This window comes from Dromaius novaehollandiae, chromosome 13 (genome assembly GCF_036370855.1).
Source record: "Dromaius novaehollandiae isolate bDroNov1 chromosome 13, bDroNov1.hap1, whole genome shotgun sequence".
NCBI lineage: Eukaryota > Metazoa > Chordata > Aves > Casuariiformes > Dromaiidae > Dromaius > Dromaius novaehollandiae.
Window position 1 is genome coordinate 11,261,772 of NC_088110.1, and position 13,972 is coordinate 11,275,743.

At 42.4% G+C, this 13,972-nt stretch overlaps 1 protein-coding gene and 1 long non-coding RNA gene across 7 annotated transcripts in view; one reads left to right on the forward strand and one right to left on the reverse strand.

The window, feature by feature from the left end:
* LOC112984361 (uncharacterized) overlaps positions 1-13,972 on the reverse strand; it is a 40,812-nt gene that overhangs the window by 5,477 nt on the left and 21,363 nt on the right. For 2 of the 5 annotated variants that reach the window (XR_010391434.1, XR_010391433.1), the window contains exon 5: positions 4,777-4,861. This is a non-coding gene — a long non-coding RNA (uncharacterized LOC112984361). Of the gene's footprint in view, positions 1-3,624; positions 3,708-4,776; positions 4,862-10,475; positions 10,716-13,972 lie in introns of those variants that run through there. The other 3 variants (XR_003259456.2, XR_010391435.1, XR_003259452.2) reach the window with 3 other exon arrangements.
* On the forward strand, positions 10,743-13,861 carry POP4 (POP4 homolog, ribonuclease P/MRP subunit). 2 transcript variants are annotated; one of them, XM_064519610.1, is made up of 7 exons: positions 10,743-10,894; positions 10,993-11,045; positions 11,290-11,513; positions 12,168-12,245; positions 12,453-12,514; positions 12,877-12,978; positions 13,471-13,861. In XM_064519610.1, exons 1-7 carry the CDS (start codon positions 10,888-10,890, stop codon positions 13,605-13,607), a joined length of 663 nt encoding a protein of 220 aa, XP_064375680.1. In that variant the 5' UTR covers positions 10,743-10,887; the 3' UTR covers positions 13,608-13,861. The 2 variants fall into 2 exon arrangements, with proteins under 2 accessions (XP_064375680.1, XP_064375681.1); XM_064519611.1 differs by lacking the exon at positions 10,993-11,045 and having other exon boundaries at positions 10,746-10,894.

Genomic DNA, 13,972 nt, shown 5'->3' on the forward strand with positions numbered 1-13,972 from the left:
TATTAGCTGTGGTTTCTCTAAAGTAGGAAACAGCCGTGCTGTACAGTCTGCACAGGGAACGTGCTCAGTCAGTTCTGCGACTGTGCTGAAATCATCTGTTTTTATTTGAGCTACACCTACATGCCTGAAACAGCCAGATGGAGCTCAAGCATACAGTTGAAAAAGCAGCGCAGCAAGATTCGCCATGGCTCAGTTTCACTCTACTCTAAAACAAGCTCTTCTTAGTGGAGAAAAAAGTTGTTTTTTTTTTCATGTGCTGAACCAAATAGCAAAATAAGGTCTTTTCCCAAATAAACTCACCAACAATCGTTTTTTACAATGCATCTCTAGCTAATTGGGGTCCAATGAGGTGCATAATTCAAATGCTCTCTAGCCCAAGGGCTTAAAGAAAAGCTTAACTTTCCCTGCACAACACAGAATGCAGATAGCTAATATGATAACTGCCTATCAGTAGGCTGCAGACCTTCAAAAGAGCAGGTGACATGGTGCGATATTTAATGGGATGCTATTGCAGCTTAAACTCTGCCCACGGTCATGCCTGTTTGGTTCAATGTACTTAGTCAATTAGCTGATAAGACATTAAATAGTCAAAATGTAGAGCTTATTTCAGGAGAAGATATTTTAACAGCACAGGTAACTACCATGCATGCATTAAGAAAACCAGGACACAGGGAAACAAATTTAGTTTAGCTACGGTAAAGTAACTGTAATAGAAAAATGCTGCCCCTAACTACTTACTGTATGGTATCACCTGGCTTTTGCCAGGGAGATTAGGATTGTTTTGTTTTGTTTTCCTTCCTCTTTATATATATATGGTGTGTATATATATATATATTTAATATCCATATTTATATTCAATAGCCATACGTTTGAGACCAACCCTCCAACATTTTAGAGAACAGTAAGTGCCCTTTAAACCCACAGGCACAAACCATGGTCTCACAGAAATAGCAACTGCAAGCATAACGTAGCCTCTTCTGTGTAAGACCCCTACTTTATAATATTGTATTGCCTTACTTTTACATTAGGCTTGGCAATATGTAAGAATGATTGTTGACAGGTGGGGTTTTTTTGCTTTAATGTAATATATGGCATGTTGAATGTTTGCAAGTTACTCTCGACTGACATCTCTCCGAGAGTCACAAAATTGCTATGCATACTTGACTGAGATCAAAGCGGGTAGCCTGTGTACACCTGTATCTTGCCTTCAAAGTGCAGGATTGGAAGGCTTCCATTAAATTGTTATTTTCAGTTATTATTACTTCCTAAATCAGTTAATACAATTTCTTTCCCACAGTGAATGCACAGTATCGTAAACCTAAATGCCGTATTTTCTACTGACTATTTCCGCAACCTGTTTAGTGATACAATTAAAATGATTTACAAGGCTGACCCAGTATCTTAGTGGTTTAGTAAATCATGTTGGCATGTGGGATGCTCAGCTAGTTTTAAACCCTCAGCTATTGGCAGCACCAGGCCCTCAGAGTGGAGCTGCAGTGAAGGCCATGCTGCAGTATGAAGATGCACTTGAAGTTGGATGGCAGAACCACCTCCTCCAATGCTCAGAGAGAAGTGGTCACCGTGGTTTGCGTGGTAGTCACCTCCGTTCCAAGGAGAAAATTTTTTTGGTGCTGCCAAACCAAAGCAGAATTGAAGCGGTAATCTTCAGGTGATATATTTTCACTGAGGACTTGAACATCACTGCTTTCTTCCCCCAGAACTGCGAGACAGTATCCCTGGAGCTGTTTTTCTTGTAGGTGTGAGCTGCCACTGCAGCAGTCCTAATTTCAAACTAGTGTAACTCTCAGAAATCCTTTTAAACCACACTAACGTAGAAGTGAAGCAAGCTCAAGCTATTTGTTAACTAGAGCTGTGCTTACTCATCTGCGGCAAAGCAAAGGATCCCCTCACCGCTGTCTGCAAATATGGTTCAGATCAGTTATGTCTCTGATTAGTTAATTCTGTTTAGAGGCACTGCTTAAATTAAAGATCTCTTTTTCTCAGTTCCTATTCTGTTTTTTTAAGAAGTACAAAATGCTTAAATAATCTCTACCTCCTGAAATAATCATTCCCAGGATAAAAGCCCCCCCCCCCCCCTTTTCTTCCACTGCAAAATGTATAAATTAATCTCACGCTAAAATGAACGTATATTGCTGAGGCAAATGAACTGGCATCACCATGTGTATCTATTAGCTTCTAGCATTTCCTGAGAAGGGCGTTCATTTAATTAACAGCCTGACAGGCTAGCTCACTCCATAATTGCATCTGCACTTACTACTTTTATCTCCTTAGACACCTGATGCTAAGATTATCAGAGTGGACAAAATATTTTCTATTGAACAAGGTTATTGTATTTTAAAAATTACTTATTACAGCACTGACCACAAACAGGATTTTACTTCATTGGGTTTGTGTTTTTTCTCAATTACCAGGGCACTACTGGAACATTGACCCTTTGCTGCTCCATCAGATTGTCTATATAGAGAGAGCACATACATGTCATCAGTTATGTGTTAGCAGCTGACCACTTCTTGCAAAGCCCTTGCCTGCAGTGGGAATTAAAAGCCCCAAGTCCTGTCTGGGAATCAAAACCATCAGAGGCTTTGACTCATTTTCTTTCTCCCATATATGAACAGTTCAGGTGGAAACACAGAAAGAGCCCTGCATGCATGGCTTAGTATGATCAGTTGGGTTCCAGTGAGTGAAATCTGCCTGAATTCCTCCTAATGTTTTGGGACATACTTTATAGTGGGTCATAAAAAGCTAATATATTAACAAAGAATATTAAAAAGACATACTGCCTGTACAAGAGCCATAGTTATCAGCACAGCTGCAGACTGTGTTACAGGTTATTGTAAGTAACCTGACTGACAACTCACCAATCTGTATTCATTGGTTAAAACATCTATTAATCTTCTATTAATGTGATCAGCATTAACATGCCTGTAAAATGGGTAGGAGTAAATGTGTGTTGGCATACTGCAACAAGCACACTCAAAACAGGGGGACGTGAAGATAATCAGTGCCTCACAAAATGAGGCCATCATCTGTGTGGACTTTGGAAATGCATCTTTCAGAGAGAGGGAGAGCGGATTTATTTTATTAAAAAGAATGGTTCATTCCTGACAGTCTAATTGTATTACTTTGAACGAGTCTGGCAGGAAAAGGCTCTTGCCAAAGAGGGATGCCTTTGTGCAAGAAGCCTCATTACGGAGGAAAAATTAGGACTATGTAGCTGTTTGTTTAATTACCAAACCTTTTCAAATGTCTTGGGACTTCTCAATTCCTAATTCCATGCCGCAGTTCAGCAAGAAATGTCTGCTGGCTTCGAGCTGGGCAGCAGGCTGCTTCCTTAGAAAAGGCACCTGCCCACTGGGAGCCAGGACGGCTCCCGCCAAGACCCCGCGGGAGGGGAGGAACCCGCCAAGCCGGAGGGCTCCCTGCCTCCGCCCTGCCCAAGCTCTGAGTGCAAAAGCCGTTTCAGGGAAATGTAGCAAAAGATGCTACAAGTGATGCACAGCTTAATTTTAACACAGCTCTGGCGTGGGAAGTGCTTTTCCCTACCTGTCCCCAGGTGCTTCTCACGTCTTCAGAGGGTTATAGGTGAGTTTACAAAAAACATACCTAAAACTTGTATTTAGGAGCTTGCTGTCTGCTCTCCTGAGCAGTCTGTGGCACTGGAGGTCTGAGGACAGTAGCTACCCTGGCTGATGGGGAATACAGCAAAAAAAAAACAGCTGCAGTATTCTACCATGAAGTACTTTAAGGTATCATTCTTCTCTCACGCTCTATTACAAATCAAGTGCAGTAACCTTTTTTTTTTAGTCAAAACTTATCTTTGGTAAAGTACAAAGTCAAGGCAACGAAACCATTCCATACAGGCTTGCAGAATTTGACAACTGTTTTCTAGAAAAAAGTCTATAAAACTTTTTTTTTTTTTGATGAAAATCAATCATAATTGATTTTTGAGTCTAATAACCTTTTTATTTGCATTTTTAATTTTTAAGGAATTATGTTAATATTAGGTAGTTTAAACAAGACCAAACAAAATACAACATTAAACTATTCAATCTGCTATAATTATGACTATTATTATAGTTTATCATTTTTATTTAATAGTCATTTTGCATCATATGCTCCTATCACAATATAAGCCAATGTTAATCATGTTTTAAACTAAAATATTAAGCTCCAAATGAGACTCAAAGAACAGGATGACTGAAAGACAGACTGTCATGGAATAACACATGGCTGCAGAATACTGGTAGTAATTAGGAACTACAATATCTGGTCAAGAGTAGCAGTGGTGTCTCTCATAGCGACGTGTTTGACTCATACGTGATTTCCTCAGCACGCAAGGGGAACCAAAGGTGCTCCACCAGAGACTCAGCTCGCTGACTGCTCGCTGCTGGTTTGGGGAGTACATGTTGCCTTTTTAGCCTTGTTTCGTCTAAGTAATTGTAATTCGGCAGTAGTTATCTCCAGCTATTCTGAGGAGCTGGCTTCTTATCTTTATCTAAAAAATACCTCAGTGTTTAAAAAGTGGCCTCCTTAACTTGCAGTAAAATTGAATTCCTTTGAAATCCACTTTCCACAGGTATTTTTACTGTGATGTAAAAAGGGCTGGTGTATATGTCAGCTGGATGCTAAAAGAAGCCACAAACAGGTAGATTCTTCCAAAAGGGCAAACAATGTTTAACTTCACTTTTTTTTCTTATCCTTGAAACAAGTAGTTGATAGTTGAACAACAACAATACAACATTCAGAAATACGTACCGAATGATCCCAGTAGATAGTACTCAAAAGGCCACGGCAGACATGCGGCCAAATACAGCTTTATATCGGCTTCCATAGGGACCACCTGCAACACAAGGAGTGAGGGAGACTTTCTGGGGAGCAGGATCTGACCTCTGTGAGTTGTCATCCTAATCCCTGTCTTGGACTGCCCTCTAGCGAAATAAGTATTAGTTACGAGATGCTGGCCTCATGCTAACGTTACTCCAAAAAACTTGCTTTTATCTTTGCTTGTTTGCTTTTAATATAACGCAAGTAATCCCATATAACAACTTTCAACTCATTAACAGTTTCTGCAAACATATTTTGGGTTATTATTTGCCTTCTGATTTCTGATCTATATTTGAATTATGTTTCTAAGCATTTTCTTTTCTTCTTCACACTTACAAAATCTTCCCCCCCCCCCCCCAAGTGATAGCTGCAAGCTGAGAAGCCAAGCAGCTAGGATTTTAAGGAAATAATAGACCTTCAGCCAGAAAGAATACTGTTTATCCAGGGAGGGGTGGGGGAGAGAACATACTCTCATCATAATTAATGATCTAAAGACAACCTGATAAAACAAAGCAGAAAACTTTTAAAAACATACTGAAAAGAAACATTTGTAGGATACAGGAGGTCCAATTCCGCCATCAAAGGCAGTTTGCACACCAGCGCAGGGCCTTCAGAGCCACCTATCCTTCTGCACCTCCAAGCAGGAGGTATGAGGAACCCCAGCGTCAGGCTGTGGTCAGCCTAAGCGCTATAAAAAAGAGTTGGCATACAGCTGACCTCAGCCCCTTGCCAGTCCAGGCTCAAAGGAGATGTTGGCAGGTCACTGGGAAAAGGCAGCCGAGGAGGACAGAGAAGGCAGGAGATGGCGGGATAGCGGCAATACTTCCACAGGCCTGACTGTGCACTGCTTTATCACAACAGTGGGGAAAGGGGGTGGAAATTGTAGTCAAGGCTTCACATTTGGCTAAAAAGGAAATCAGATCAGAGGGTTTTAAATGGAAATTATTTTCACCAGTACAGTTGTCTCTAGGGACCAAATTCAGCTGCTAATATAATTTGGCCAGGAGGAATAAAATGTATTGATCTTGAGAGCTCAAATGCTTGCTGAGAAATGCTCTCCTCTAGAGAATTTTTGTATTTATTTCTTGCGTCAGATACAATCAGCATAACAGTGATTGTAACGCAGACACTTTTTGCATACATCAGTTAATGTCACTTACTTATGCTCATCTCCAGCTTCAGTTCACAATTACACTCTTGATTTTCAAAAACCTGATCTTTTACTCTTGTGTCATACATGCATCTTTACTTACCGTCTTTGGTTACTCTGCACCTCAAGTTTTAGCTTTCTGTGACGCTTTTTTAAAAGTCTTTCTATAATTGCTCCCACATCACCGAAATTTCCCCTTGAGGCTGCTGCTCCCTAGCCTAGCCCCCCCCTTCCTTTTTTTTTTTGATCACAGCACTGTAATTTACAATCCGTACAGTTAAAGCAATGTGGCCACCTAGTGTAGACACTTATATTGGTCCAATGTTGTTTTATTTGCAGAGATATTTTTCTCTAATTTTTAGAGAGCAATAAATAAAGCCATGCATAGATTTAATGGAATAAGAAATGTCAGTGTTGGGACCTATATCTTGGTATAAATAATATATATTAAGGGTTTATAGCACTATAAACCTATATCATGCTTCCAAGCTGATGTACCTGAAGAAATAAAAAACTTGACAGTTCTAAGACACTAAGACAGGAGCATCATGTGCTATGGCACATTCAGAAACAAGTATAATTATTTTGTTCGTATTTTTGTTTGCTTTTTTCCTCTTTGATTTTGTTTTATATTCACATTTCATACATCTTTTGTCATTTCTCTGAGCTTTCTCTTTCTTTCTTGTCTACAAAATCTGACTTTGCATGTTCTCTGGTTTCTCTGTTTCTTCTCCTATTCTTTCATGTTTATTTGACGGGACTCCCGCCTCCTGACTCAGAGGTCTTTGTTGGGACACACACTAATGCACTGATCTCGCTCCTTCAGCTATTACAGCTAAACATAAATTGGGAAATGAAGACATGGAGCTGTTGGAAGGGACTGGCTTCCCCAGGTACCAGTTTAGTCTGGCTCATTGGATTTACAACACCAGCATCGCCAACACTGATTTGACTATTAATCCCTTAAGTGCCTTAGGAATTGCAGCATAAATCCTGTGAAGGAGCACTCATATGGCCCTAAGGACCTATAGTGCTTATCCTGGTACTCCATTCATGAAAACTGAGTTTTCTTAATAGCAATGACGACTCGAGGAGTCAAAGCTTTGTAAAACTGAGAGCTCTGCTTGCTGTGGCGATGTTCTTACCTGCCGGGAGGTCTTTGATACAAACCAGCCGGTGCTCATGCTTAATACTCTGGAGAGACCAGCCCCTTTTTTCCTCTATGCACGCACGCGCACACACGCACACGCGCGCGCACACACACACACACACACACACACACACACACTCTCTCTCTCTCTCTCTCTCTCTCTCTCTCTCAGACCATCACTCCCTCTTAGGTATCACTTTAGTGCCTTTGTGCTCTACAGCAGGCCTCTACAAAAAAAATCATCCTCTCTCCGATACAGTGTCTCAGTTAACGTGCTCTCTCTTTCTCCCTTATGTATCCTTTACCAAGCAGCAGTTCATCATGTGCTAAGCCAATATCCACCCGTGACAAGAATATAAACATCATCTTTATTCAGAGACCCCTCATATCTGAGTAGAGGGCAGCATAAATTGGGATTGGGCTGGCAAGGAAACCAGCTGCTCTGGTTTCAAAGTATCTCTGTGTCATACTGTGAACAAGACCTTGTCTTACACTAGGAGAGAGGGAGTGACAGCATCAGAGGCAGCAAATCACATAGCCAGTAGCATCCGCCTGATCATTAGAGAAACGGGGACAGACTGGGTGTGCAAGCACAGTCTGGATGTAGTAGAATTTGACATAATATTAGCCAGTGGGAACAGGTGAATAGGTGCATGCAATGGCTGTGGCTGGAGAGGTCATGAAGCAGGGCTAGGACTCATGAAGCAGGGCTAGGACTAAGATGGGGAAAAAAAAAAGAAAAAATAAATAAACAAAAAAAAAAACAGGGAGAAGTGGTGTGGGAAGCACTTGGGGGCCAGAGAGGGTCTGGGCCTGGCCCAGCCTAAGGCAGGCAGCAGCAACTGAGGGAGCTCGGACTGGCTGGCTCAAACGCTGCATTGGGAAATCCCAGTATTTGCAGAACAAAAGTGGCAACAAGCGATGGAAGAGGGTGAGGGGGCTGCAGGATGGTGGTGGAGGACGGCTGAGCATCTATGGGTGTGAGCAATTACACGATGAGGGAGAAGAACAGAGGCCTGACGTGCCAAGGATGCCTGTCACTTCTTACTTACGGGTGACACTCAGTGTCCAGAATCTAAAGCAATGCTGTTAATATGGGAATGATGCTAATTAATCAACACTCCAGCAAGAGAGTTGTGTACGCCAAGTGTGTATGATCATACTGAAGTGATGGATGACCAAAGAAAATGAGAGCCTACATTACAGAATCCGTAACTGAGAGTGCATTGATTGAGTTCTTTTAAAAGAAATTCCTCCATGAAATATCTGGTGCTCAACTTATTCTTCCAAGTCACAGAATTTGTTAGTTTAGAAGAGGTGAAGGCTGGCCAAATTTGGCTCTGTAAGAATGTTTCTTTGACTCTGATTAGAAATAATGTTACTTTTGCTCCTTGAGCTCTGCTGAAATAAACCTGTGACTTTTATAATAATAGTAATGTGAGTGTTCAGAAACAAATCTAGCAGAAATAAAAGATATTAACTGGTCTCTATCTAGCTTAACCTAAATGGCAAATTTAACAATCACCCCTGCCAAAAGGGTCCTCCTGTATAGACCATCGTTGTGGCAAGCAATGCCATGTCTCTGCTCTATGCCCTTTCTTCCATTTGGGTCTTAGAAATGGCTTCCTGGCACAGCCCCCTCTAGTCTGCAGTCTGGCATAGTTTGTGATTTATGAGGGATACTGAGCTCTTTGGGGCCCTTGATTTTACAGCCACCCAGTGCCAGGCACATTGGCAATCGAGTCACTGCAACAATCCAGAAACGCTGGCGCTGCTTACAAGGCTCCCCCTTCCAGGACACGCAGAGCTCTGTTACCTTTAACAGTGTATTCTCTGAAATTCAAGGTAAAGACTGGGCTTCACTACCTTAGCTGGCAGTGTAGAGAAGATAGCAAGATGGTATTTATTTTGGTATACTGAATAGCATAAACTCTCTAAAAAAGCTTTATGGCAAGTAGAATCTAACAATTCTTCTCTTTTTTGGCTCCTGTTTGCTCAGAAAGTGTTGACACTCCTTTCCATCTGCTCCTGGCGACAGCTGGCAATACCAGTGAAAGACAAAAGACCAGTCCCTTATTTACTGAAGCTGCTTTCTATCCTGCCAGTTACTGACAATTATTTATGTTCTCATGTAGCTCGGAAGGGTTTGTTAAGGTTATTGTATAGAGCATATCATTTGTGTGAAAATTAATTTTGAGTGGGTTTTTGTTGAGTTTAAACTCAACAGTGACTGAAGGCCTCAGCTCTTACTCTCTACGATGAAAAAGACCATGTATAATTCACTACTCACAGTCATGTCTCAGGGTTTACCATCTTTGAAAAGTACTGAGAGTTTAAAACATTCATGTAACTGTCTTGAGATTTTTAGAACATAGTAATTATAGAAAATAGTTCAGTGTTGAACAATAACCTGTATAAAAACATCCATCACTTCTGATAGTGAATTTTACTCCATAGTGAGAAGATAATTTTGGCAAAAGCACTCTTTTGTGATAAGAATTTGTGAAATGAATTAGCAAAGTTGTATTATCTTTCATTAATAAAACTTTAAATATGCTATGTAAAATTCATAGGTTTAACTATATTAATGTCATGCAACTTTCTCATTTACTTCCTGAAGCTTCTTATCTATTAGGATAATCTGCTTAATTAAGCACAAAGTTCACCAACTCCACCTTTGACCAAACAAGAAAGGATCCAGTAAAATCATGAAGAATTTATATGATTCAGGATAAGCTAATATTATACTCCAAAGGGGTTTTTAATCTGTGATAGGATGATATCCCTTCTTTCACCTCCCACAGCCCCCATAACAGTTTGTGGTGGAACTAAATTTTCAACAAGCTCTAAGTGTTCGCATTGACCATGAAAACATACAGTGTGTAGGCGGAAGAGAACTGGAAATGCTGATTGCTGTCTAAACTGTCACAAAGAAATAAATTACTAAAGCAAACTTAGGTGTTTTAAGTGGCTTCACTGCTGTGAACAAAACTTCCCTGGTGAACGAAGCACCGCGGCAGCGAATCCTGCCGGCGTGGCGGAGCGTCCCTTCCTGGCGAGGCTGGCGATGGGCTCCGCAGGGACCCGCCATGTAGCACCCCCGTCAAAAACAGCCATTTGTAAAGCCAAAGAACCAAACGTTAGGTGATGGATCCTTCGCTTATCCTGCAAACACCCAGCATCACAGTAGGAAAGGGCGGGAAGCGACATACATACGTATCTATTACGCACACACACATTCCATGTACGTGCGCGGTTACATAACCGCTACGGGCCGCGCACACAGCGCCGGCACTCGCCGCGGTCAGCACGCCGCTCTCCACCGCTCACCTCTCCGGCCCGGCGCTGGGGGCTGACGCAGCTGTGCCGTCCACAGCCCCCCGGGGGCTTCCCGGCACCAGCACAAAAGCGGGTTTCCGTTAATTTTCGGGTCCTGCCCGCACGAGGCCCCCGGCCCTCGCACCGCCGCGGCCGTTGGGCCTGGGGGGGGGGGGGGGGGGGGGCCGTGCGGCACGTGGCGCAACGGCCGCGGGGGCGCGTGCGGGGCGGGGCTTCCCGCCCCTACCGGTTCGGACTGCCCCCCCCCGCCCCGCGCATGCGCCCCCTGCCCTGGTCGGGCCGAACGCGCTTAAAAGGCGGCGGTGCGCAAGCGCCGCCTCTTGGAGGGCCGGAGGAGCGCTGCTGCGCATGCGCGGCCGCCGCCACAAGGAGAGGCCAGGAGCGTCGCACAGCCGCCGCCGCCATGGAGGGTGAGCGGCGGGGCCGGGCTGGGGCGGGCGGCGGGGCCGGGACGCGGCGCGGGGCGGCCCGGGCCGGCGTAACGCGGTGTCCGCTCTGTGCCTTGCAGGTCTGCTGTACGGCCGCCTGCCCGCCGGCGCGGCGGAGGAGCTGGGCGCACAGGTACCGCCCCGCCGGGGCCGGCCCGTCCCGCGTGTGCGTGCCGCCTCTCGGTTCGGGGGCGGCGCCGGGGGTGCCAGCCCCGCGGTAACGGCGGTATTGGCGGACGGCCCCGCAGGCACGAGAGGGCAGCACGCAGCGCGCCCTCCCCGTCGCCGAGCCGGAGCCACCCGCACCGCCGGCGCCCCTGCCCGCGGCGAGCCCCCGGCCTCCCTGAAGCTAATTATTTCCCCCTGTGTCTCGTTAGCCTCAAGGCTCCGAAGAGGCCAAGGCGTTTGTAACCGCCTTCCTGAAGCGCAGTATGCCAAAAATGAAAGACGAAGCTATCCAGGACATGCTGACGCGGAAAGCTGTGGTTCTTGAGCATTACTCTAGTAAAAAGAAAAAGGGAAAGAGGAAGAAAACAAAAGGTTTTACTGCCAAACAAAGGCGAGAATTGCGGCTTTTTGAAATTGAACCCGAACAGCGAAGGTATGGCCTTAAAGACAGTGTAGTAAAAGTGGGAAAGTTCATCGAAACTATGTAGAAGCAATGACAAGTACACATGGATGTACCTGCGCAGTATATAATAGCTTGTTATTTTGTCTGTGGCATTTCACCAATTCCCTTGTCTGTATATTTGGAGAACTCATGTTTGTTGCTGGTTCTTTCCTTTTCTGTACCTGAATATAACAAGAAGTCAATACCAAATACAATCATCTGTGATTCTGTTTTTAAAGGTTAGCATGCCTGTGACCAGATAAAGAATCAAAACTTAGCAGCAGATTCCTGTAACTAATGCATGTTGAATAAAGCCCTTGCATAAGATTCATGTAATTCACATTGAATAAAGCTCTTATTGTTTGTGAATAGAAATAGATGTACAGGAGTAAAAACTTTTAAGCCTTACAAGATGCACCCACATCCTGTAAAATACATAACTACTTTTGGTAGATGTCGGTTTGCTTTTTTTATAGTAATAGATGTGTTGCTTGCAGTGGCTTGCTTCCTAGGTAAGTCGTGAGAGCAGATTATAAAGTATCTGAATATTAGTCTTAACTCTATAAATATGCATTACTACTGTCATCAAGCAGTAGATTTCTGATAAATAAGTTCTTGTATAATATTTCTGTCTTCTTATTGCAGATATGCACTCTTTCTACCACTACATGAACTTTGGAAACAGTATATCAGAGACCTATGTTATGGACTTAAACCAGATGCGTAAGTTGAGACATTTTAGAATTAGTGTGTTCTTGATTTACTAGGTATTTCAAAGTTTACTGAGTTGCTACTTGAAATGTAATAGTTATTTGATAAGGATACATTCTGTTTCTGTAAGCCTTGACCATGATCTCAATGGTCATGTTTTGTAAACCTCCCTTTCTGTATGTTTTTCTTTCCCTCTTCTCTGACCCCACCCTATTCAAGGCAACCACAGATGGTTCAGAGCAAACTGCTAAAAGCTGATCTCCATGGAGCTATTGTTACAGGTATTCTGTTTCTTTTCTTTTACAAAATTCTCTGAAGTTCAGTAGACACTACTGTACTTCAGGTGTTACTTTTAAATTCCTTTTAATAAATGGTAGAATTATAAAGTAGAGATCATATTGTGACTACCTCTTCCTCCACTTACCAATGCTATGTACTTTTCAAGTGCTCTTGAAAACCTTGTTGCTAGCTACAAAGATTAGCTATGAGTTTTATGAGTAATTACTGTGATAATATTTTTTTCAGAACAAATTCAGGTATTCCAGATATTACAAACCAGCTTTTAGAATCACTGAAGCAACTGTATAACAGCAATCAAAAGCATCAGAAAATATTCTAATATATGCATACTCTTGTTTTCTAGTAACAAAATCAAAGTGCCCCTCTTATGTTGGGATAACAGGAATCATTCTACAGGAAATGAAACATGTCTTCAAAATTATCACTAAAGAGGACAAATTAAAAGGTATGTAAGACAAACATTTCAGCATTTTTCACTACTTGAATATTCTGAAATATTTCTTAAACAATATTCATCTTACACATCTGAGCAAATGTACATGGTAGTACATTATATCAGTATTTTTAGTTCTTTGCATTATGTGAGGCCTGACCACATAACAGCCCAAGATCTTGCCACATATCTCAGATGAGCAGTTTCATTTCCTGTGAACCCAGCATATTATGTAGCTGGTTTAGATTCATCTGACTTGCATTAGATGTTCTCTGCAACACTTGCTTACTGCATGATCCTGAAAACAGGAATAACTTTAGTAAATCCCATGTAAAACTTAAAGCCTTTAGATTTATTTTCCCTTTCCTGCTAAAATTTAAAAACCCTGAAAGGCGGCAAAACTCCACTCTACATGTGAATAATATCCCCCAGTGCATCAGTATCTTGATGTAATAGAGGTTTAACACTAGCCCACTTTTAAGTTCTTTCCTCTTCCATTTTCAGTTGTTCCCAAACTCAACAATGTATTTAGCTTGGAGATTGATGGATTTATTTCCTACATCTACGGAAGCAAGTTCCAGCTTAGAGCAAGTGAACGATCTGCGAAAAAGTTCAAGTTGAAAGGAACTATTGACCTATGATTTCATGGAAATACAGAAATGTTACTAATAAAAGTCCGCTGCTTTCCTGCAGTTTAAAGCCCAGGTTTTATGGCAAATTGAAAATGAAATGACTAATGTGTGAAGTTCTTTGTAAAGCATTTCTTCATACTGAAGAATCACTAGAATCTGTTTTGTCTTAAACTGCAACAGTTTGAGACTGCTTTGTGGTTGCATGTTTTGTTACATGTATGTAACATTCTGATCTTTATTAAACTTGACTATGGATTACCTGGCTTCTGCCTCAGTTGTATATATTTGCACAATGAAATCATAGGAAATTAGCTGAACATTACCAAAGAGCAAGTTATCAGGGTTATGATAATAGTGCCATGGAAACAAGTACT